Source organism: Zonotrichia leucophrys, chromosome 24 (genome assembly GCF_028769735.1).
Source record: "Zonotrichia leucophrys gambelii isolate GWCS_2022_RI chromosome 24, RI_Zleu_2.0, whole genome shotgun sequence".
NCBI lineage: Eukaryota > Metazoa > Chordata > Aves > Passeriformes > Passerellidae > Zonotrichia > Zonotrichia leucophrys.
In genome coordinates this window covers 6,058,182-6,073,074 of record NC_088193.1, presented here as the reverse complement: position 1 = coordinate 6,073,074, position 14,893 = coordinate 6,058,182, and the positions used below count along the sequence as shown (strand labels likewise).

The 14,893-nt window shown below is 59.6% G+C and overlaps 1 protein-coding gene across 1 annotated transcript; it reads left to right on the top strand.

Moving 5' to 3' along the window:
- The first annotated feature begins 1,797 nt into the window (after nucleotides 1-1,797).
- On the top strand, nucleotides 1,798-14,887 carry ROBO3 (roundabout guidance receptor 3). The gene is made up of 25 exons (XM_064732262.1): nucleotides 1,798-1,978; nucleotides 5,213-5,539; nucleotides 6,256-6,413; nucleotides 7,160-7,280; nucleotides 7,355-7,493; nucleotides 8,121-8,248; nucleotides 8,329-8,453; nucleotides 8,860-9,031; nucleotides 9,122-9,333; nucleotides 9,600-9,681; nucleotides 9,765-9,933; nucleotides 10,020-10,186; nucleotides 10,417-10,541; nucleotides 10,622-10,841; nucleotides 10,922-11,034; nucleotides 11,235-11,715; nucleotides 11,793-11,919; nucleotides 11,998-12,104; nucleotides 12,182-12,391; nucleotides 12,481-12,637; nucleotides 12,706-12,873; nucleotides 14,138-14,244; nucleotides 14,332-14,409; nucleotides 14,483-14,587; nucleotides 14,664-14,887. Exons 1-25 carry the CDS (start codon nucleotides 1,828-1,830, stop codon nucleotides 14,870-14,872), a joined length of 4,158 nt encoding a protein of 1,385 aa, XP_064588332.1. The 5' UTR covers nucleotides 1,798-1,827; the 3' UTR covers nucleotides 14,873-14,887.
- The last annotated feature ends 6 nt before the right edge of the window (nucleotides 14,888-14,893 follow it).

The following is a 14,893-nucleotide window of genomic DNA, read 5'->3' as shown; positions in this document are numbered from 1 at the left end:
TTTCTCTGTGCCTGGCTCCAAGGGACAGATGAATAATGCATTGCCCACCGGACACCTGGCAGATTCGGTGGGATATGGAGAGCCCAGAGGATGCTGCTGAGGCTGAGTGGGTCAGATGTGCACCCCTCTGCAGCCTCTGCACAGCTCTGGCCGTGGAAAAGCAGCCTGGGCAAGCTCTCCAGATGTGCAAACTCCAGATGTGCACAAATGGAAACCACCTGGCTCTCCAGATGTGCTTGAGCATGCCTGTGCACAGCTGTGTGCCCAGCTGTGACATCAGGGACCTCTCCAGCTGTTGGTCTGATGCAGCTGCATCCCCCACACCACCCAGCCCTCCCAGATGTGAACATCCTGGAGATCCTTGGTGCCCCAGATGTGTGTGGATAAACCTCCCCTCCTCCCCAGCTGTGCCCCAGATGTGAACGCCCTTGGGGACCCAGATGTGCAAACACATGTGGCACACTCCCACTGCTCTGGGCATCCAGATGTGAGGTCCTTCTCCCTCCCAAATCCCAGATGTGCAAACCCAGTCCCCCTGGTCCTCCCCCACTGCCCCTTCCCCACCTCCTCTTTTTCCCCGAGCCCCCTCCAGCTTCTCCACACTCCCCACTTCCCTTTTCCCCACTTTTATCCTATTCCAAGCGCCACCATCAAAAAATCCTGTAACGAGCTCCCCCCAGGAGCCCCCTCCCCCCATAATGAACTTTCCTAATTAATTCCCCCAGCCCCCCCACCGGGTGCTCGCTGAAGGAGGCTCATTGCTTCCCACATCAGCCCCAACACAATAATTAAACGGCCAATTGCTACTCACGGATCCAATGGTGCTGATTCCTTCGTGTTTCCCCCCTGACCCCACAAATTGAAGGGCACTGGTGGTCCCAGCACCCCCAAAGTGTCCCTCAGTGTGTTACTCATCCTCATTCCCCGTGGGCTGCGGGGTGGTGCTGCCTTTCGGGGTTCACTGAGGGAGGGTCCCGAGTGTGGGGTGATGCAGCCCCATGTGGTGTCACGTAATTTGGGGTGAAGCCAGGGAGCTGCTGCGTCTCCTCCGTGTCCTCCCTCCAGCCCTAGGACCCCCCTTTTCCTGTGCCCCCTCAACATTTACCCGAGTTCCACCGCACCACCCCACCCCACACGGGACATCCCCCGCCTCGGTCCCCATCCCGCTGCTCGGGGACGGGGAGGGCACACAGGGACACCCGCGTCACCCCGCCCCGCACCGCCCCGGCCCGGCCCCTACCCGGGGGCGGTGCCGCAGGCTGAGCCCAGCCGAGCCGAGCCGGACTGAGTCGGGCTGTGCTGAGCCGCGCTGGGCTGAGCCGAGTCGAGCTGGGCTGAGCCGGACTGGGCTGAACCGGGCCGGACTGGGCGGAACTGGGCGAGACTGGGCTGAACTGAGCTGAGCCCTGCCCATCAGAGAGGAACTGAGCTGAGCCGGACCGAGCTGAGCCGGATCGGGCTGAACTGAGCCGGACTAGGCTGAACTGAGCCGAGCTGGGTCGGACTGAGCCGGATCGGGCTGAACTGAGCTGAGCCCAGCCGAGTTTAGCCGAACTGAGCTGAGCCGGATCGGGCTGAACTGAGCCGGACTGGGCTGAGCCCAGCTGAACTGAGCTGAGCCGGATCGGGCTGAACTGAGCCGAGCCCAGCCGAGCTGAGCCAGATCGGGCTGAGCCGAACTGAGCTGAGCCGGATCGGGCTAAGCCGGATTGGGCTGAGCTGAGCCAGCCTTTGCCGTGCCGGGTAGTGTCGGTAGTGCAGCCTTTGCCGTGCCGGGTAGTGCCGTGCAGAGCCGAGCCGATCTCAGCCGAGCCGAGCCGGGACAGGATGCTGCGGTACCTGCTGAAGACGCTGCTGCAGATGAACCTGTTCGCCGACTCGCTGGGAGCCGAAGGCTCCAACTCCTCCTCCTCGCTGCTGCTCGGCATCAACCGCTCCATCGCCGCGCTCCACCTGCCCGATCTCAGCCCCGGTAACGGTACGTGCTCCCCGGTCCCTCTGCTGCCCCGTCCCGGAGTTCCTGCTCCAACCGGGATGCTGGGAGTACCCACAGACCCCAGCCCCAGCTGGGACCCCGCCAGCACCCACACGGGATTCCCAACCTGTCCCCTTGACCCCAGACGGGACCTGCCCCATGTCACAGCTCCGGAACTGACCCAGTGTCCCCACACCGGCCCCGTGTCCCCATTCTGGGACCAACTCCCTGTCCCCAACTCCCGGGAGTGATGTGGTGTCCTTAAATCGTCTACACGACCCCAAACCGAGACCAGCCCGCTCTGCCCAGGGCAGGACTGTCCTGGTGCTCCCAAACCAGTCCTGTGTTCCCAAATCCTGAATTGCGAGCAGCTCCCTGTTCCCAAACTGTCCCGTGTTTTTCATCAGCTGCCAGACTGCGAGCTGGGACAGACACCAAGTTGTCCCCATGTTCCCAGACCCCAAACCAGGGGCAACCCAGTGTCCTCAAACCGCCTTCATGTCCCCACATCCATCCCCAGTCTCCAAACCAGGACCAGCCCTGTATCCCAAACCTGTCCCAGTGTGCCCAAACCAACTCCCAGACAAAACTAGGAGAGACTCCATGTCTCCAAACCAGTCCTGTGTCCCCAGGCCAATCCCAGACTACTGACTGGAACTGTCTCTGTGTTCCCAAACTCTCTCTGCATTCCTGAACCATCCCAGTGTCCTCCAACCAGCTCCGTGTGCCCTAATCCTCCCCATGTCCCCAAACCAGCCCCATGACCCCTGGCTGGGACAGAGTGGGGGTGAAGGAGCCGGAGGAGGTGTCTGACTGAATTTTGACTCAGTTTTGAGCTCTCCCCTCTGTTTCAGTCTGTGCCCCTCCAGCTGGCCCTGGGTGGCTGGGGAGGGGGCGGGGGTGTTCCCAAACCTCCTGGGAGCCCCTGCCCCTGCACAGCCAGCCGGGCACAGGGAGGGGCCTGCCCTGACCCCCTGCTTGTCCCAATTAGTCACCGGGCCCAGCTGCGGCCCCCTCAGTCCCTGCTGTGCCCCCCGGGGTACCCAGTGCCCTGCAGCATCGCTTCCGTCCCCATGGCAGCCGCAGCCCATCCCCATGGCAACCCCGGGCACCCCAAACTGCAGCGCCCCGTGCATCCTGCCCCAGAGTGAGGGGAAAGGGTGTGTGAGAGTGGGAGACGTGTGTGGGGTGTGTGTGCATGTGCATGCACGTGTGTGCATTTATGGGCAGTGTGCATGTGGGTGCATGTGCATGTCTGTACAGTGTGCGTATGTGTATTTGTGCATGTGTGTGCATGTGTGCATTTATGGGCGGTGTGCATGTGTGTGCATGTGCATGTCTGTACAGTGTGCATATGTGCACATGTGCCTGTGTGCAGTGTGCATGTGCCTGCATGTGTGTATTTATGGGCAGTGTGCATGTGTGCATGCATGTGCGTGTCTGTACGTTGTGCAGGTGTTTGCATGTCTATACAGTGTGCAGGTGTGTGCATGGGTGCATTTTTGTGCTGTGTGCATGTGTGCATGCGTGTGCATGCGTGTGCATGCGTGTGTGCATTTTTGTGCTGTGTGCATGTGTGCATGCGTGTGCATGTGTGTGTGCATTTTTGTGCAGTGTGCATGTGTGTGCATGTGTGTGCATGGCTGTACATTGTACAGGTGTTTGTATGGCTGTACAGTGTGCATGGGTGTGCGTGTGTGTGCATGCAGCAATGTAGGTAAACATAGGCTCATGGCCCCACCTGAGTGTGTGTGGATGTGCATGGATGTGTGTGGACTTGTGTGTGCCCCTGTGCATGTGCACCTGCATGTGCAGCCTGTGTGTGCATGCACACCCCTGTGTGAATGTGCATGTGTGTGTGCACCTCTGCGTGCCTGAACACGTGTGTGTGTGTGTGTGTAAGGACATCCCCCCGAATACATGCATGTGTGCAGATGTGTGTTTGTGCATGTACACCCTGCACAAATGCACACACACATGCATGCATCTATGCATGTCAGGGGCATGCACACCCTGCAAGAATGCACGTGTGCATGTGTGTGTACGAGCATGTGTGTGGTTGCACCTGTGTGTGTGTGCATACCCCTGTGTGACTGCCCACACGTATGCATACACCTATGTGTGCAATGCATGTGTGCACACACACACCTGCACTTGTAATGCACGTGTGCGCACATGCACGTGTGTGTAATTCTCATATGCACCTGTGCAGCCCCACAGCTGTGTGCACACGTGTGGCTGGGCACACAGGGGTGAGTGCCTGTGCCACTGGGCCAGCAGTGACACCTGGGGACCAACCTGCCAAGACACCCCAGGCGGTGTTGGGGACACACGTGGTTCAGCCCAGCTGGCCCCAGCATTAATGAGCATTAATTATACTGACTTTAATGACCATCTATTAATTCCTGTGCCCTAGCAGGGTTGTTTTTTTTTTCTGGAACAGCCCCATAACTCCAATATGGGGCTTTTGAAAACTTAAAATTAAGCATTTTCTGCAGCCCAGAATGACCAGCTCTGCTACAGAAAGTCAGCACTTGCAGCTGGTGGAAAAATCCCTTTTTGGGGAGAATTTAGTCCCAGCCCCATTTCATCAGGCTGCTTTGTCCCACTGGCCTTGCTTGACACCCTCCCCATCTGATCTTAAGCTGCACCAAGGGAAATTTAGGTTGGATGTTATGAAGATGTTTTTTACAGAGTGATAAAGTTCTGGAATTGTCTGCCCTGAGGAGGTGGTGGAGTCCCCATCCCTGGGTGTGTTTAACAAAGCCTGGATGTGGCACTGGGTGCCAGGGTTTAGTTGAGGGATTGGGGCTGGGTTGGACTCAATGATCTTGAAGGTCTCTTCCAACCTGGTCATTCTGTGATCTTCTGATTCTGTGAATTCTGTGATCCTGTGATTCTGTGATCCTCTGACCCTGTGTTCCTCTGATTCTGTGATTCTGTGATCCTGTGAATTCTGTGATCCTGTGAATTCTTGTGATCCTGTGAATTCTGTGATCCTGTGATCCTGTGATTCTGTGATCCTCTGAATTCTGTGATCCTGTGAATTCTATGATTCTGTGATTCTGTGGTCCTGCTCCCTCCCACCCTGGGATATGCTGGGCTGGGACTTGGCCACATTTCATCTCTCACCTCCTGCCTTCCAAGCAAAGCAGAGTCTGGGGCCAGAGGAGCACCACTCAATCCAAGGATGCTCAGCCCCCAAACCCATCCCTGCCTCTCCCGATTCTCCTGCAGGATCCCACGCCCAGCTGGAGGACACGGCTCCCCGCATCGTGGAGCACCCCACGGATGTCCTGGTCACCAAGGGGGACCCGGCCACGCTGAGCTGCAAGGCCGAGGGGCGGCCGGCCCCGGAGGTGGAGTGGTACAAGGACGGGGAGCGCGTGGAGACGGACCGGGAGGATCCCCGCTCCCACCGCACCCTCCTCCCCGGCGGCTCCCTCTTCTTCCTCCGCATCCTGCACGGCAGGCGGGGAAAGCCCGACGAGGGCGTTTATGTCTGCGTGGCCAGGAATTATCTGGGCGAGGCCACCAGCCGCAATGCTTCCCTGGAGGTGGCCGGTGAGTGCTGGGGGAGGATTTGAGTAGGGGAAATTTGGGGTTCTGGTATCGCCCCTAAACCCATCCTGCTCCTATAGCTGTGGCTTTCACATTCCCATCTCTGTTGCCAAGTGAAGAGGGGAAAATAAATAAAAATAACAGGAAAATAATTAGGAATAAATAAAGTGAAAATGAATGATAATAAATTAAAAGAAGTGAGAAATATTAATAATAAATGATACTAAGTGAAAACAAATGAAATATTGGAAATAAATGACACTAAGTGAAAACAAATGAAAAACGTAAACAAGTGAAAATTAGTGAAACTAAAAGTAAGGAAGTGGAAATGAATGTAAATAAGAGAAAATAAATTAAAACATTGAAAAGAGAGAAATTAAAGAAAGTGGGAATAACTGAATGTAAGTGAAAATAAATGAAAAAATAAGTGCAAATTAGTGAAGAGAAATAATGAAAAAGCTGAAAATAATTGGAAATAAATGAAAATTACTGCAAAGGAGTAAAAAGAAATGAATACATGGTAAAAGAAATTAAGAGAGGTGAATATAATTGAAAATACATGAAAATAAATGAGAACAAATGAAAATATTTGAAAGCATTTGAAAATCAAGTAAAATCAATGAAGATAAATGAAAATCTGCTCAAGCCAATTCCGAGCCCTGGTGCTGCCGCAGCCCGGGGGCGCAGGGCCGGCAGCTGAGGCCGCGCTGTGCCCGCAGTGCTGCGGGACGATTTCCGACAGCCCCCGGGGGACGTGGTGGTGGCGGCGGGAGAACCGGCCGTGCTGGAGTGCGTCCCGCCCCGCGGGCACCCCGAGCCCAGCGTGTCCTGGAAGAAAAACGGGGTCCGGGTCAGCGACAAGGACGAGCGCCTGACGGTGAGCGGGGCAGAGCTGGGCTGAAGGTGATGTAGGGGATGGGGAGTGTTATAGGGACACAGAGTGTGGTGGGACATGGATGGGGAGCAGTGAGGATGAAGGACATGGTGGGGATGTGGGATCCAGCAGAGAGTTGTGTGATGGGATGGATATGGGATGAGATGGGGATGTAGGATGGTTTAGGGATATGGGATGAGATGGGGATGTAGGATGGGATAGGGATATGGGATGAGATGGGGATGTAGGATGGGATAGGGATATGGGATGAGATGGGGATGTAGGATGGGATAGGGATATGGGGTGAGATGGGGATGTAGGACGGGATAGGGATATGGGATGCATCAGAGATTTGAGATGCAATGGAAACACGGGGTGTGATGACAGTGTGGGTGCAAATGTGAGATGCAATGAGGATACAGGATGTGATGGGGTTGCAGAATGCAGTCGGGATGAGAGATGCAATGAGGATTTGGGATGTGGTGGGGATGTGGGATGCAATGGGATGCAGAATTTGATAGGGATGGGAGATGTGCAATGAGGATGTGGGATGTCATGAAGATATGGGATGTGGTGGGGGGTAGGATGCAGTGGGGATGTGGGATGTGGTGAGGATGTGGGATACAGTGTGGACATGGGATACAGTGGGGATGTGGGACGTGATGGGGATGTGGGATGTGATGGGGATGTGGGATGTGATGGGGATGTGGGATGTGACGGGGATGTGGGATGAGCTGTTCCTCCTGCAGATCCGTGGTGGGAAGCTGATGGTGGCCAGCACTCACAAGAGCGATGCTGGTGTCTATGTGTGCGTGGCCACCAACGTGGTGGGGGAGAGGGACAGCGAGCCGGCCGAGCTGGTCGTCTTTGGTACGTGGGGATTTGATGTTTGGGGTGTCAGGGAGGTGGGTGCTATCCTGCTGGGACTGACAGCCGCCCCACAGAACGCCCAGCCTTTGGCAAGAGGCCCCAGAACCAGGTGGTGCTGGTGGAGGGCACGGCGCAGTTTGCCTGCGAGGTGATGGGGGATCCGCAGCCGGCGGCGCGCTGGCGCAAGGAGGAGGGTGAGATGCCACTGGGAAGGTGAGTAGGGGGCGAGGGGGGTGGCTCAGGGACACCAAAGGCAGCCAGGGTCCTGTGGTACAGCTGGGCAGCTCAGTGTATGCCAGCCTGGCATGCTTGGAGCACCTGGCATCCTCATGGCATCAAGTCATTGCATCCCATGACCCTGGCACATTCTCAGCACATCCTGTGCTCCCTATTGCATTCCACATTCCCATTGTGTCACATCTCCATCCCATTCCACATCCCCCTTTGCATCTCAAATCTTCATTGTATCCCACACTCTTATCGCATCCCGAATCCCAATCACATCCCATATCCTCACCGCAATCCACATCCCTGTTTCATCCCACATCCCCATTGCATCCCATATCCCTCTCACATTCCGTATCCCCATTGCATCCCACATCCCCATTGCATCCCACATCCCCATCACATTCCACATCTCCATCACATTCTGCACCTCCACCACATTCCACATCCCCATCACATCTCCCATTTTCCTGCATCCCAGATTTCCCCTGTAGCCATCACATCACACATTCCCATCATATCCTCCACCCTCACTACATCCCAACCCCATGGCACCTTACGCCCTCCTGGTGCCCCAGCATGCTGCTGGTGCCCCAGCCTCGCGGGTTCCCCCAGGTGGGAGGTGCTGCCAGACAACACCCTGCGGATCAGGCAGCTGCAGGTGGAGGATGAGGGCACCTACACCTGCGTGGCTGACAACAGCGTGGGCAGGTCGGAGGCATCGGGCACCCTCACTGTGCATGGTAAGGGGGGCCCTGGGGAGCACCCTTGGGTGCTGGTGGAGTGCCCAGACAAACCCTTGTCTCTCCCTGCATTGCTGCAGTGCCCCCCCAGCTTGTCACCGGGCCCCACGACCAAGCTGTCACCCCTGGCCAGAGTGTGACTTTCCAGTGCCAGAGCAAGGGAAACCCACCACCCGCTGTCTTCTGGCAGAAGGAGGGGAGCCAGGTGTGTCTCCTTCCCTCATCCCTGACCCCACACTCAATCATAGCCCCATCCTCATCCCAATCCCATCAGCATTTCCATTCCATTGTAATCCCCGTCCCAATTCCCACTCCATCCCCATCTCATCTCCATCCCAATCTCATCCCATCTCAACCTCACACCAGTACCAATCCTCATCCCTACCTGTCCTCATCACCATCCCATCACAGTCCTATTACATCCGTGTCCCCGTTCCATTCCCATCACAGTCCCCATCCCATCCCATCCCATCCCATCCCATCCCATCCCATCCCATCCCATCCCATCCCATCCCATCCCTGTTCCCAGTCTCATTCCCACCCCTAACCCTGTCCTCATCTCCTCCCCTGCTTCTCACCCCTCATCCCCCACTAATCCCACTCCCTCTCAGACCCTGCTGTTCCCGGGCCAGCCCCCAGTCCCTTCTGGCCGTGTCTGGGTGAGCCCCAGTGGTGCTTTGACCATCATCAACGTCCAGCCCAGCGATGCCGGCCACTACCTGTGCCAGGCCATCAGCGTGGCCGGCAGTGTCCTGGCCAGGGCAGGCCTGGAGGTGACAGGGGGTAAGTCCAGTGCCAGTGCAGAGCTGGCACATCCAGCACATGAGTGACACCCACCCCACCACCCAGCAATTCCCAATTTTCTCCCTGCAGCACCTACTGAACTCCACCCTCCAGTGCTCAGCTTGCTTCCCACTAACCGGACAGTGCTGCCTGTGGGGGCCACGGTGCTGCTGCCTTGTGGGGCGGGGGCCCATGACCCTGCAGGCAGCGTGGGGTGGCTGAAGGATGGCAGTGCCCTGGTAGGTGTGCAGCCCCGTGCCAGCCTGCTGGAGAACGGCACCCTGCAGATCAGCGGCCTCCGGGTGAGCCGGCCCCGGCAGGGGCACCCGTGGGGTACTGCAGGGAGGGAGGGGGCAGTGGCTGCCAGGGGGGAGCAAAGGGACGTGGATGCTCACCATGGTGGGTTCAAGCAGTGCTGGGGCTCAGGGTGGTGAGTGCAAAGCATGGTGGGTACAAAGCGTGATGGGTGCTCAGGGTGGTGGGTTCAAAGCGTGGTGGGTGCTCAGGGTGATGGGTGCTGAGGTGATGGGTGCTCAGGGTGATGGGGCAGGAGCTCTTCCCCCTGCAGGTGAGAGACTCCGGGCTCTACAAGTGCGTGACCACCAGCCCAGTGGGTGAGACAAGCTGGGGCATCTCCTTGGAGGTACAAGGTGGGTCATGGAGATCTCACCGCAGCGGGGACACCGTGGCACTGGGAACAAAGCCACCCAGACCTCCATGCATCTCCCTGCAGGTGATGAATCCAACCTCTCCCTGCCTTCCCCTGCACCTGATCTCCTCCCTGGGCCACCCTCCACCCCTGTGGTCACCAACGTCACTAAGAGCAGTGTCACCCTGAGCTGGAAAGGGAACGAGGACAGTGGTGCCACCGATGCCACCTCTTACATAGTGGAGGCTTTCAGGTATCACACAAGCCGCTTGTCCAGCGGCAGGGATGATGTGGTGGCCTGATACCACCCTGTCATGAGTCACCCCTGTCCCCTGGCAGCCAGGCAGTGGGTGGCCCGTGGCAGACAGTGGCAGCTGATGTGGAGAGTGAGACCCACACAGTGACCGGCCTTGTCCCTGACACTGTCTACCTGTTCTTGGTGCGGGCGGTCAACGCCTACGGGCTCAGTGACCCCAGTGGCATCTCGGAGCCTGTGCGCACGCAAGGTGAGACCCAGCAGGGACATCAGTGGAGGTGTCCACAAATCCCCCACCCGTGGGTCCATCCCCACTTGGTGACACCAATGGAGGTGCCCATGCACCCAAAATCTTTGGGTCCATCCTTGCCCAGTGATGCCAGTGGAGGTTCCCATGGGTATGTGCTGTCACCATGGCTCCTTCCCTTGGTGACACCAGTGGAGATAACGCATGGAGCCTCCACCCTCTCATGTCCCCAGCAGACACCAACTCCATGCAGCAAGGGCTGGATCCTGAGCAGGTGCAGCAGGAGCTGGCACAAGTGGCTGTGCACCTGAAGGAACCTGTGGTGCTGCCACTGGGCACCGTCCACCTCTCCTGGACCGTGAGTGCTGAGCCTCCCTACCGGTACAGGGCTCCCAGTGTCGATCATGCCCCCATCCCACCCTTCCCTCGGCTCCTCAGGTGGAGCACCAGGCCCCCTTCCTCCAGGGCTACCGGGTGCTGTACCGGCAGCGCGGTGGGCGCTGGGAGGAGGCACGGGCGGTGTGGGCTCCGGGGGAACGGGGGGCCCTGCTCACCGAGCTGCGCCGGGGCCAGGACTACGAGGTCAAGGTCCGACCCTACTTCCATCACCTCCATGGTCCCGACAGTGCTGTGCGGGCTCTGCGCACCCCTGAGGCGGGTGAGTGTGGGGATGGAGGGGATGGTGCGGGTCCCTGGGGACAGCCTGGAGGTGATACCCCATGTGTGCTCCACCGGCAGCCCCCAGTGCCCCACCACGAGCTGTCAGTGTGGCTGGGAACGGTACCAGCGTCCGCATCTCATGGCAGCCACCACCTCTGGCTGAGCAGAACGGGGTCATCCGCGATTACCGGGTAAGCGTGGACAGCAGCAGGGGTGTGGCAGCTCCACTCTGTCCACTCATGACACCATGAACTCCACTCTGTCCACTCATGGCACCATGAACTCCACTCTGTCTTCTCATGACACCATGAACTCCACTCAGTCCTCTCATGACACCATGTCATGGCATCCTTATGGGTGTTCCCCATCTCTTCCTCCTGGTCCCCACCAGATTTGGTGCCTGGGCAATGAGAGCCGCTTCCACATCAACCAGAGCGTGGAGGGGACGGTGCTGGCGACAGTGTTGCAGGGACTTGTCCCCGGGGTCCCTTACCATGCTGAGGTTGCTGCTGCCACCAGTGCTGGCGTGGGTGCCCGCAGCGCCCCTGTCCCCATCCACATTGGTGAGTCCCTCATTGTCACAGCTGTTCCCCATGGGTGGGGCATGATGTGGTCACCCACTGCGGTGCTGGGGATGGCTCCTTGGCCCCCTGCCGGAGTGTCCCTCTTTCCCGTGTCCCTTGCAGCCCCCCTGGTGGAGCGAGGTGCGGGGCCAGCAGCTGGGAGCAGCTTGACTGAGCATCTAGCAGAGGTAGCCAGGCAGCCAGCCTTCATTGCCGGCGTTGGTGGCGCTTGCTGGGTCGTCCTCGCTGCCTTTGCCGCTTGGCTCTACAGCCGCCGCCGGAGGAAGAAGGAGCTCAGCCACTTCACTGGTACAGGGGGTGCTACCCCTGGGACCCCTCACCTTCACCCCCCACTCATCAGCCACCCACTCTCTGTCTCTTTGCAGCATCCTTTGCCTACACACCCACCGGTAAGCCCATGAGTGCTGCGGGGTCCCAGTACGGCCTCTCGCTGCCCTCACCCCCATCTCTTTCCACAGTCGCCTTCCCGGCTCCGGTGCGCAGCAACCCCAGGTAACCCCCCGACCCCCCTGCCCTTCCCAGGAGCCCCAGGGCTGAGCACCAGCATTCCTTCACCCCATCCCCCTGCAGGGCAGCTGCCGGCAGTGCTGGTTACCCGTGGCTGGCGGATGCGTGGCGTGGTGGCAGCACAGCCAGTTCTGCCGGGTGTTTGGGGTCCACTGAGAGATACTACAATGGTGAGGGGCCAGCATGGGGCTGGGTGGCTCTTGAGGGGGTCACGATCAGCCCTGATGATGCTGGTCACCCTCTGCAGATGCTGGCATCACCCGTTACATCGCCCAGACGGAGCAGTTTGGAGCGGGGGCTGCCGAGGGGCCGGTTTACAGCACCATCGAGGTTGACAGTGAGGAGCTCTGCACGTTCCCCCGTCCCTTCTCACAGTATGGGACCTCCTACCTTGGGGGGGGTTCCCAGCCAGTGGATGCTGCAGCCTCCCAGGTGCCCCGTGGCCGGGCTGAGCACGGTAGGGTGGTCGGGTGGGTGGGGGCACACGTGGGTGCTCGTGGTGCTGTGCCCTCCCCACAGCCCCCCCAGCATCCCTCCTTGGCACAGGGGCCAGAGCAAAGCTGGGGCAAGCCGTGAAACCACCGGCGGTGAGCTGGACAGAGCTGCTGCCCCCGCCACCCTCAGCCAGTGAGCTCAGCCAGTGTGCCCAGGAGGAGGAGAAGGAGGAGGAAGAGGAGGATGAAGAGGAAGAGGCAGCCCGAGGGTGAGTGTGGGGGCTCGGGGGCTGGGCATGCTGCCCCCAGCAGCTACCCTGTGGTCTCCACCCTGCAGGTTGGGGATGGAGGTGTGGTACCCTGGTGAGGACATCCCCTGTGCCACTGCTGCATCCTCACCCACCACCTCCTCGGGCTGCCGCTCCACCGCCACGCTGACACCCTCACCCCGCACCACGGAGGACATCCCCCGCCTCCGCGACTTCGATGGCTCCCTCCTGCCCCGGTAGGAGATGGGCCTTGCTGGGTGTGGCCGTGCCATTGGGGTCTGGATGCCCCATTGGGATCCAGATGTCCCATTGAGGTCCAGATGTCCCACCATGGCCTGGGTGTTCCATTGCCATGTTGTCATACCCAGCCCTGCCATGCCATCATGGTCCAGCTGTGTCGTTATTAGGGTCCAGGTGTCTCATTGGGGTCCAGATGCTCTGTTGGGATCAAGATACCTCATCATGGTCCAGATGTTGCATCACAACGCAGCCATTTTATCACCATTTGGCTCTGCCATGCTGCCATAGTCCAGCCATGCTGCTGAGGTCCAGATATGTCATCTGATGGGACATCCAGGTGTCCCATTGAGCTCTGGATGTTGTGCCCAGTCATGTTTACACGATCCAGTTCCACCGTTCCACCACAGTCTGGCCTTGCCACTGGACTCTGGATCAGGCTCTGGATGTCCCACCATGGCCTCGGTGTCCTGTCACAATCCAGCCACTCCATCATGATCCTGCTGTGCCACCGTGGTCTGGCCATGCCATTGGGGTTTGGATGCCCCAATGGAGTCTGGGTGTCCTACCATGGTCCAGGCATCTCTTTGTGATCCATCCATGGTGCCACCATCCACCCCTGCTCTCCAGCTGTGCTCTGGCCATGCTGTCATCACACATCCATGGCATTGTGGGTGGCTGGGGCATTGCAATACATCTGCACCATCACGAGACAGGTGGGCCATCATCACCCAGCTGTGCTGCTGTGCCCCAGCTCTGCCATGGTCCATCTGTGCCACCACAAGGCTGGCATGTCACTGCATCCCGCTGTCAGCTGATCAGCTGCATGTTGCAATCAGTGCTAGATAGTTGTCTGTTTGCGTGCAGCTGAATTGCCAGTGTGCTTGCAATCCAGATGTGTGGTTATCCAGCTGTGGCACTGCAGTCCAGCTGTGTGGCTGTAATCCAGCTGTGCAGCCTCTATCCAGCTGTGCTCCAGATGTGCCATTGCAGGCCAGCCGTGCCAGGCTGTGGTCCTCCACCCCAGCTGTGCCACTGCACTCATCCTGCTTCCCTTTGCCACCCCAGCTGTGATCCAGCTGTGTCACTTCCACCCAGCTGTGATGCTTCACCCACCTACACCACTGCCATCCAGCTGTGACAATTCCACACGGCTTCTCCTGGCTGTGGCACAGCTCTAGAGGGTTGTGCCAGCCCTGTGGCGGCCCCTGAGCCCCCATGCCGCTCCCCCCACGCTGCCTTCACTCCATCCCTCTTTGCCAGGAGACCCCCGCACGGTGTGGGCACCCCCCCACGGGCACGCAGCCCCTCGGTGGCCCCGGATGCCAGCGAGGGCCGCCCAGCCCGAGCCCTCTGCCCTCCCGGCACAGGTGAGCCCCCAGGGCCCGTGTGGGTGGGTGGGGGTCTCGCTGGCTGTGGAAGGGGCTGACGCTGCCATCCTATCCCCCCCTCCCCAGGGAAAACCCGCGGGGTGATCTCCAAAAGTCGCCTGAAGCCCAAAAGCAGCCGCTACCGCCGGGAAAAGCAGACGGGAGGTGAGTGGGAGGGAAAAACGGGGGAGTTCAGGAGGCTCAGGGAGCTGAGCCCTGTCCTCCCTCTGTGCCGCAGAGCTGCCGCCGCCGCCGCTGCCGCCGCCCGGAGAGAGCCCCGGGCCCGGTGCGGGGCCGGAGCCGAGCGGGGCCGAGCGCAGGGTCCCGCAGCGCCCGGGCCGCGGTAAGCAGCGCCCCCGGCCGCGCCACCAGGGGCTGCGGTGGCACTGCCGAGCCCCAACCCTGTCCCTCCCCTGCAGATGAGGCCACCCCCTACAGCAAAGCCCCGTGCCCGCCCCGCGGGCCGGTGTCCGGCAGCTGCTCCACCACCGGCAGCGTCTCGTCCCGCGGCTCCGGCAGCTCCCGCGGGCACGGCTCGGGGCGCAGCCGGACCCCGGCGGAACGCGGAGAGGGCGCCGGGCACGGCCGCCGCACCGGGGCACCCTGCCCGCCGCGGGAGAAGCGATAAAAGGGAGGGCGAGTCGGTGAC

What these genes read in the sequence shown, in the direction of transcription:
- ROBO3 (XM_064732262.1), top strand. Translation starts at nt 1,828, where the DNA reads ATGCTGCGGTACCTGCTGAAGACGCTGCTGCAGATGAACCTGTTCGCC. An exon ending in CATCTCCTTGGAGGTACAAG is followed by an intron (nt 9,682 to 9,764) that starts GTGGGTCATGGA and finishes ATCTCCCTGCAG; the next exon opens with GTGATGAATCCAACCTCTCC. An exon ending in CCGTGGCCGGGCTGAGCACG is followed by an intron (nt 12,392 to 12,480) that starts GTAGGGTGGTCG and finishes TCCTTGGCACAG; the next exon opens with GGGCCAGAGCAAAGCTGGGG.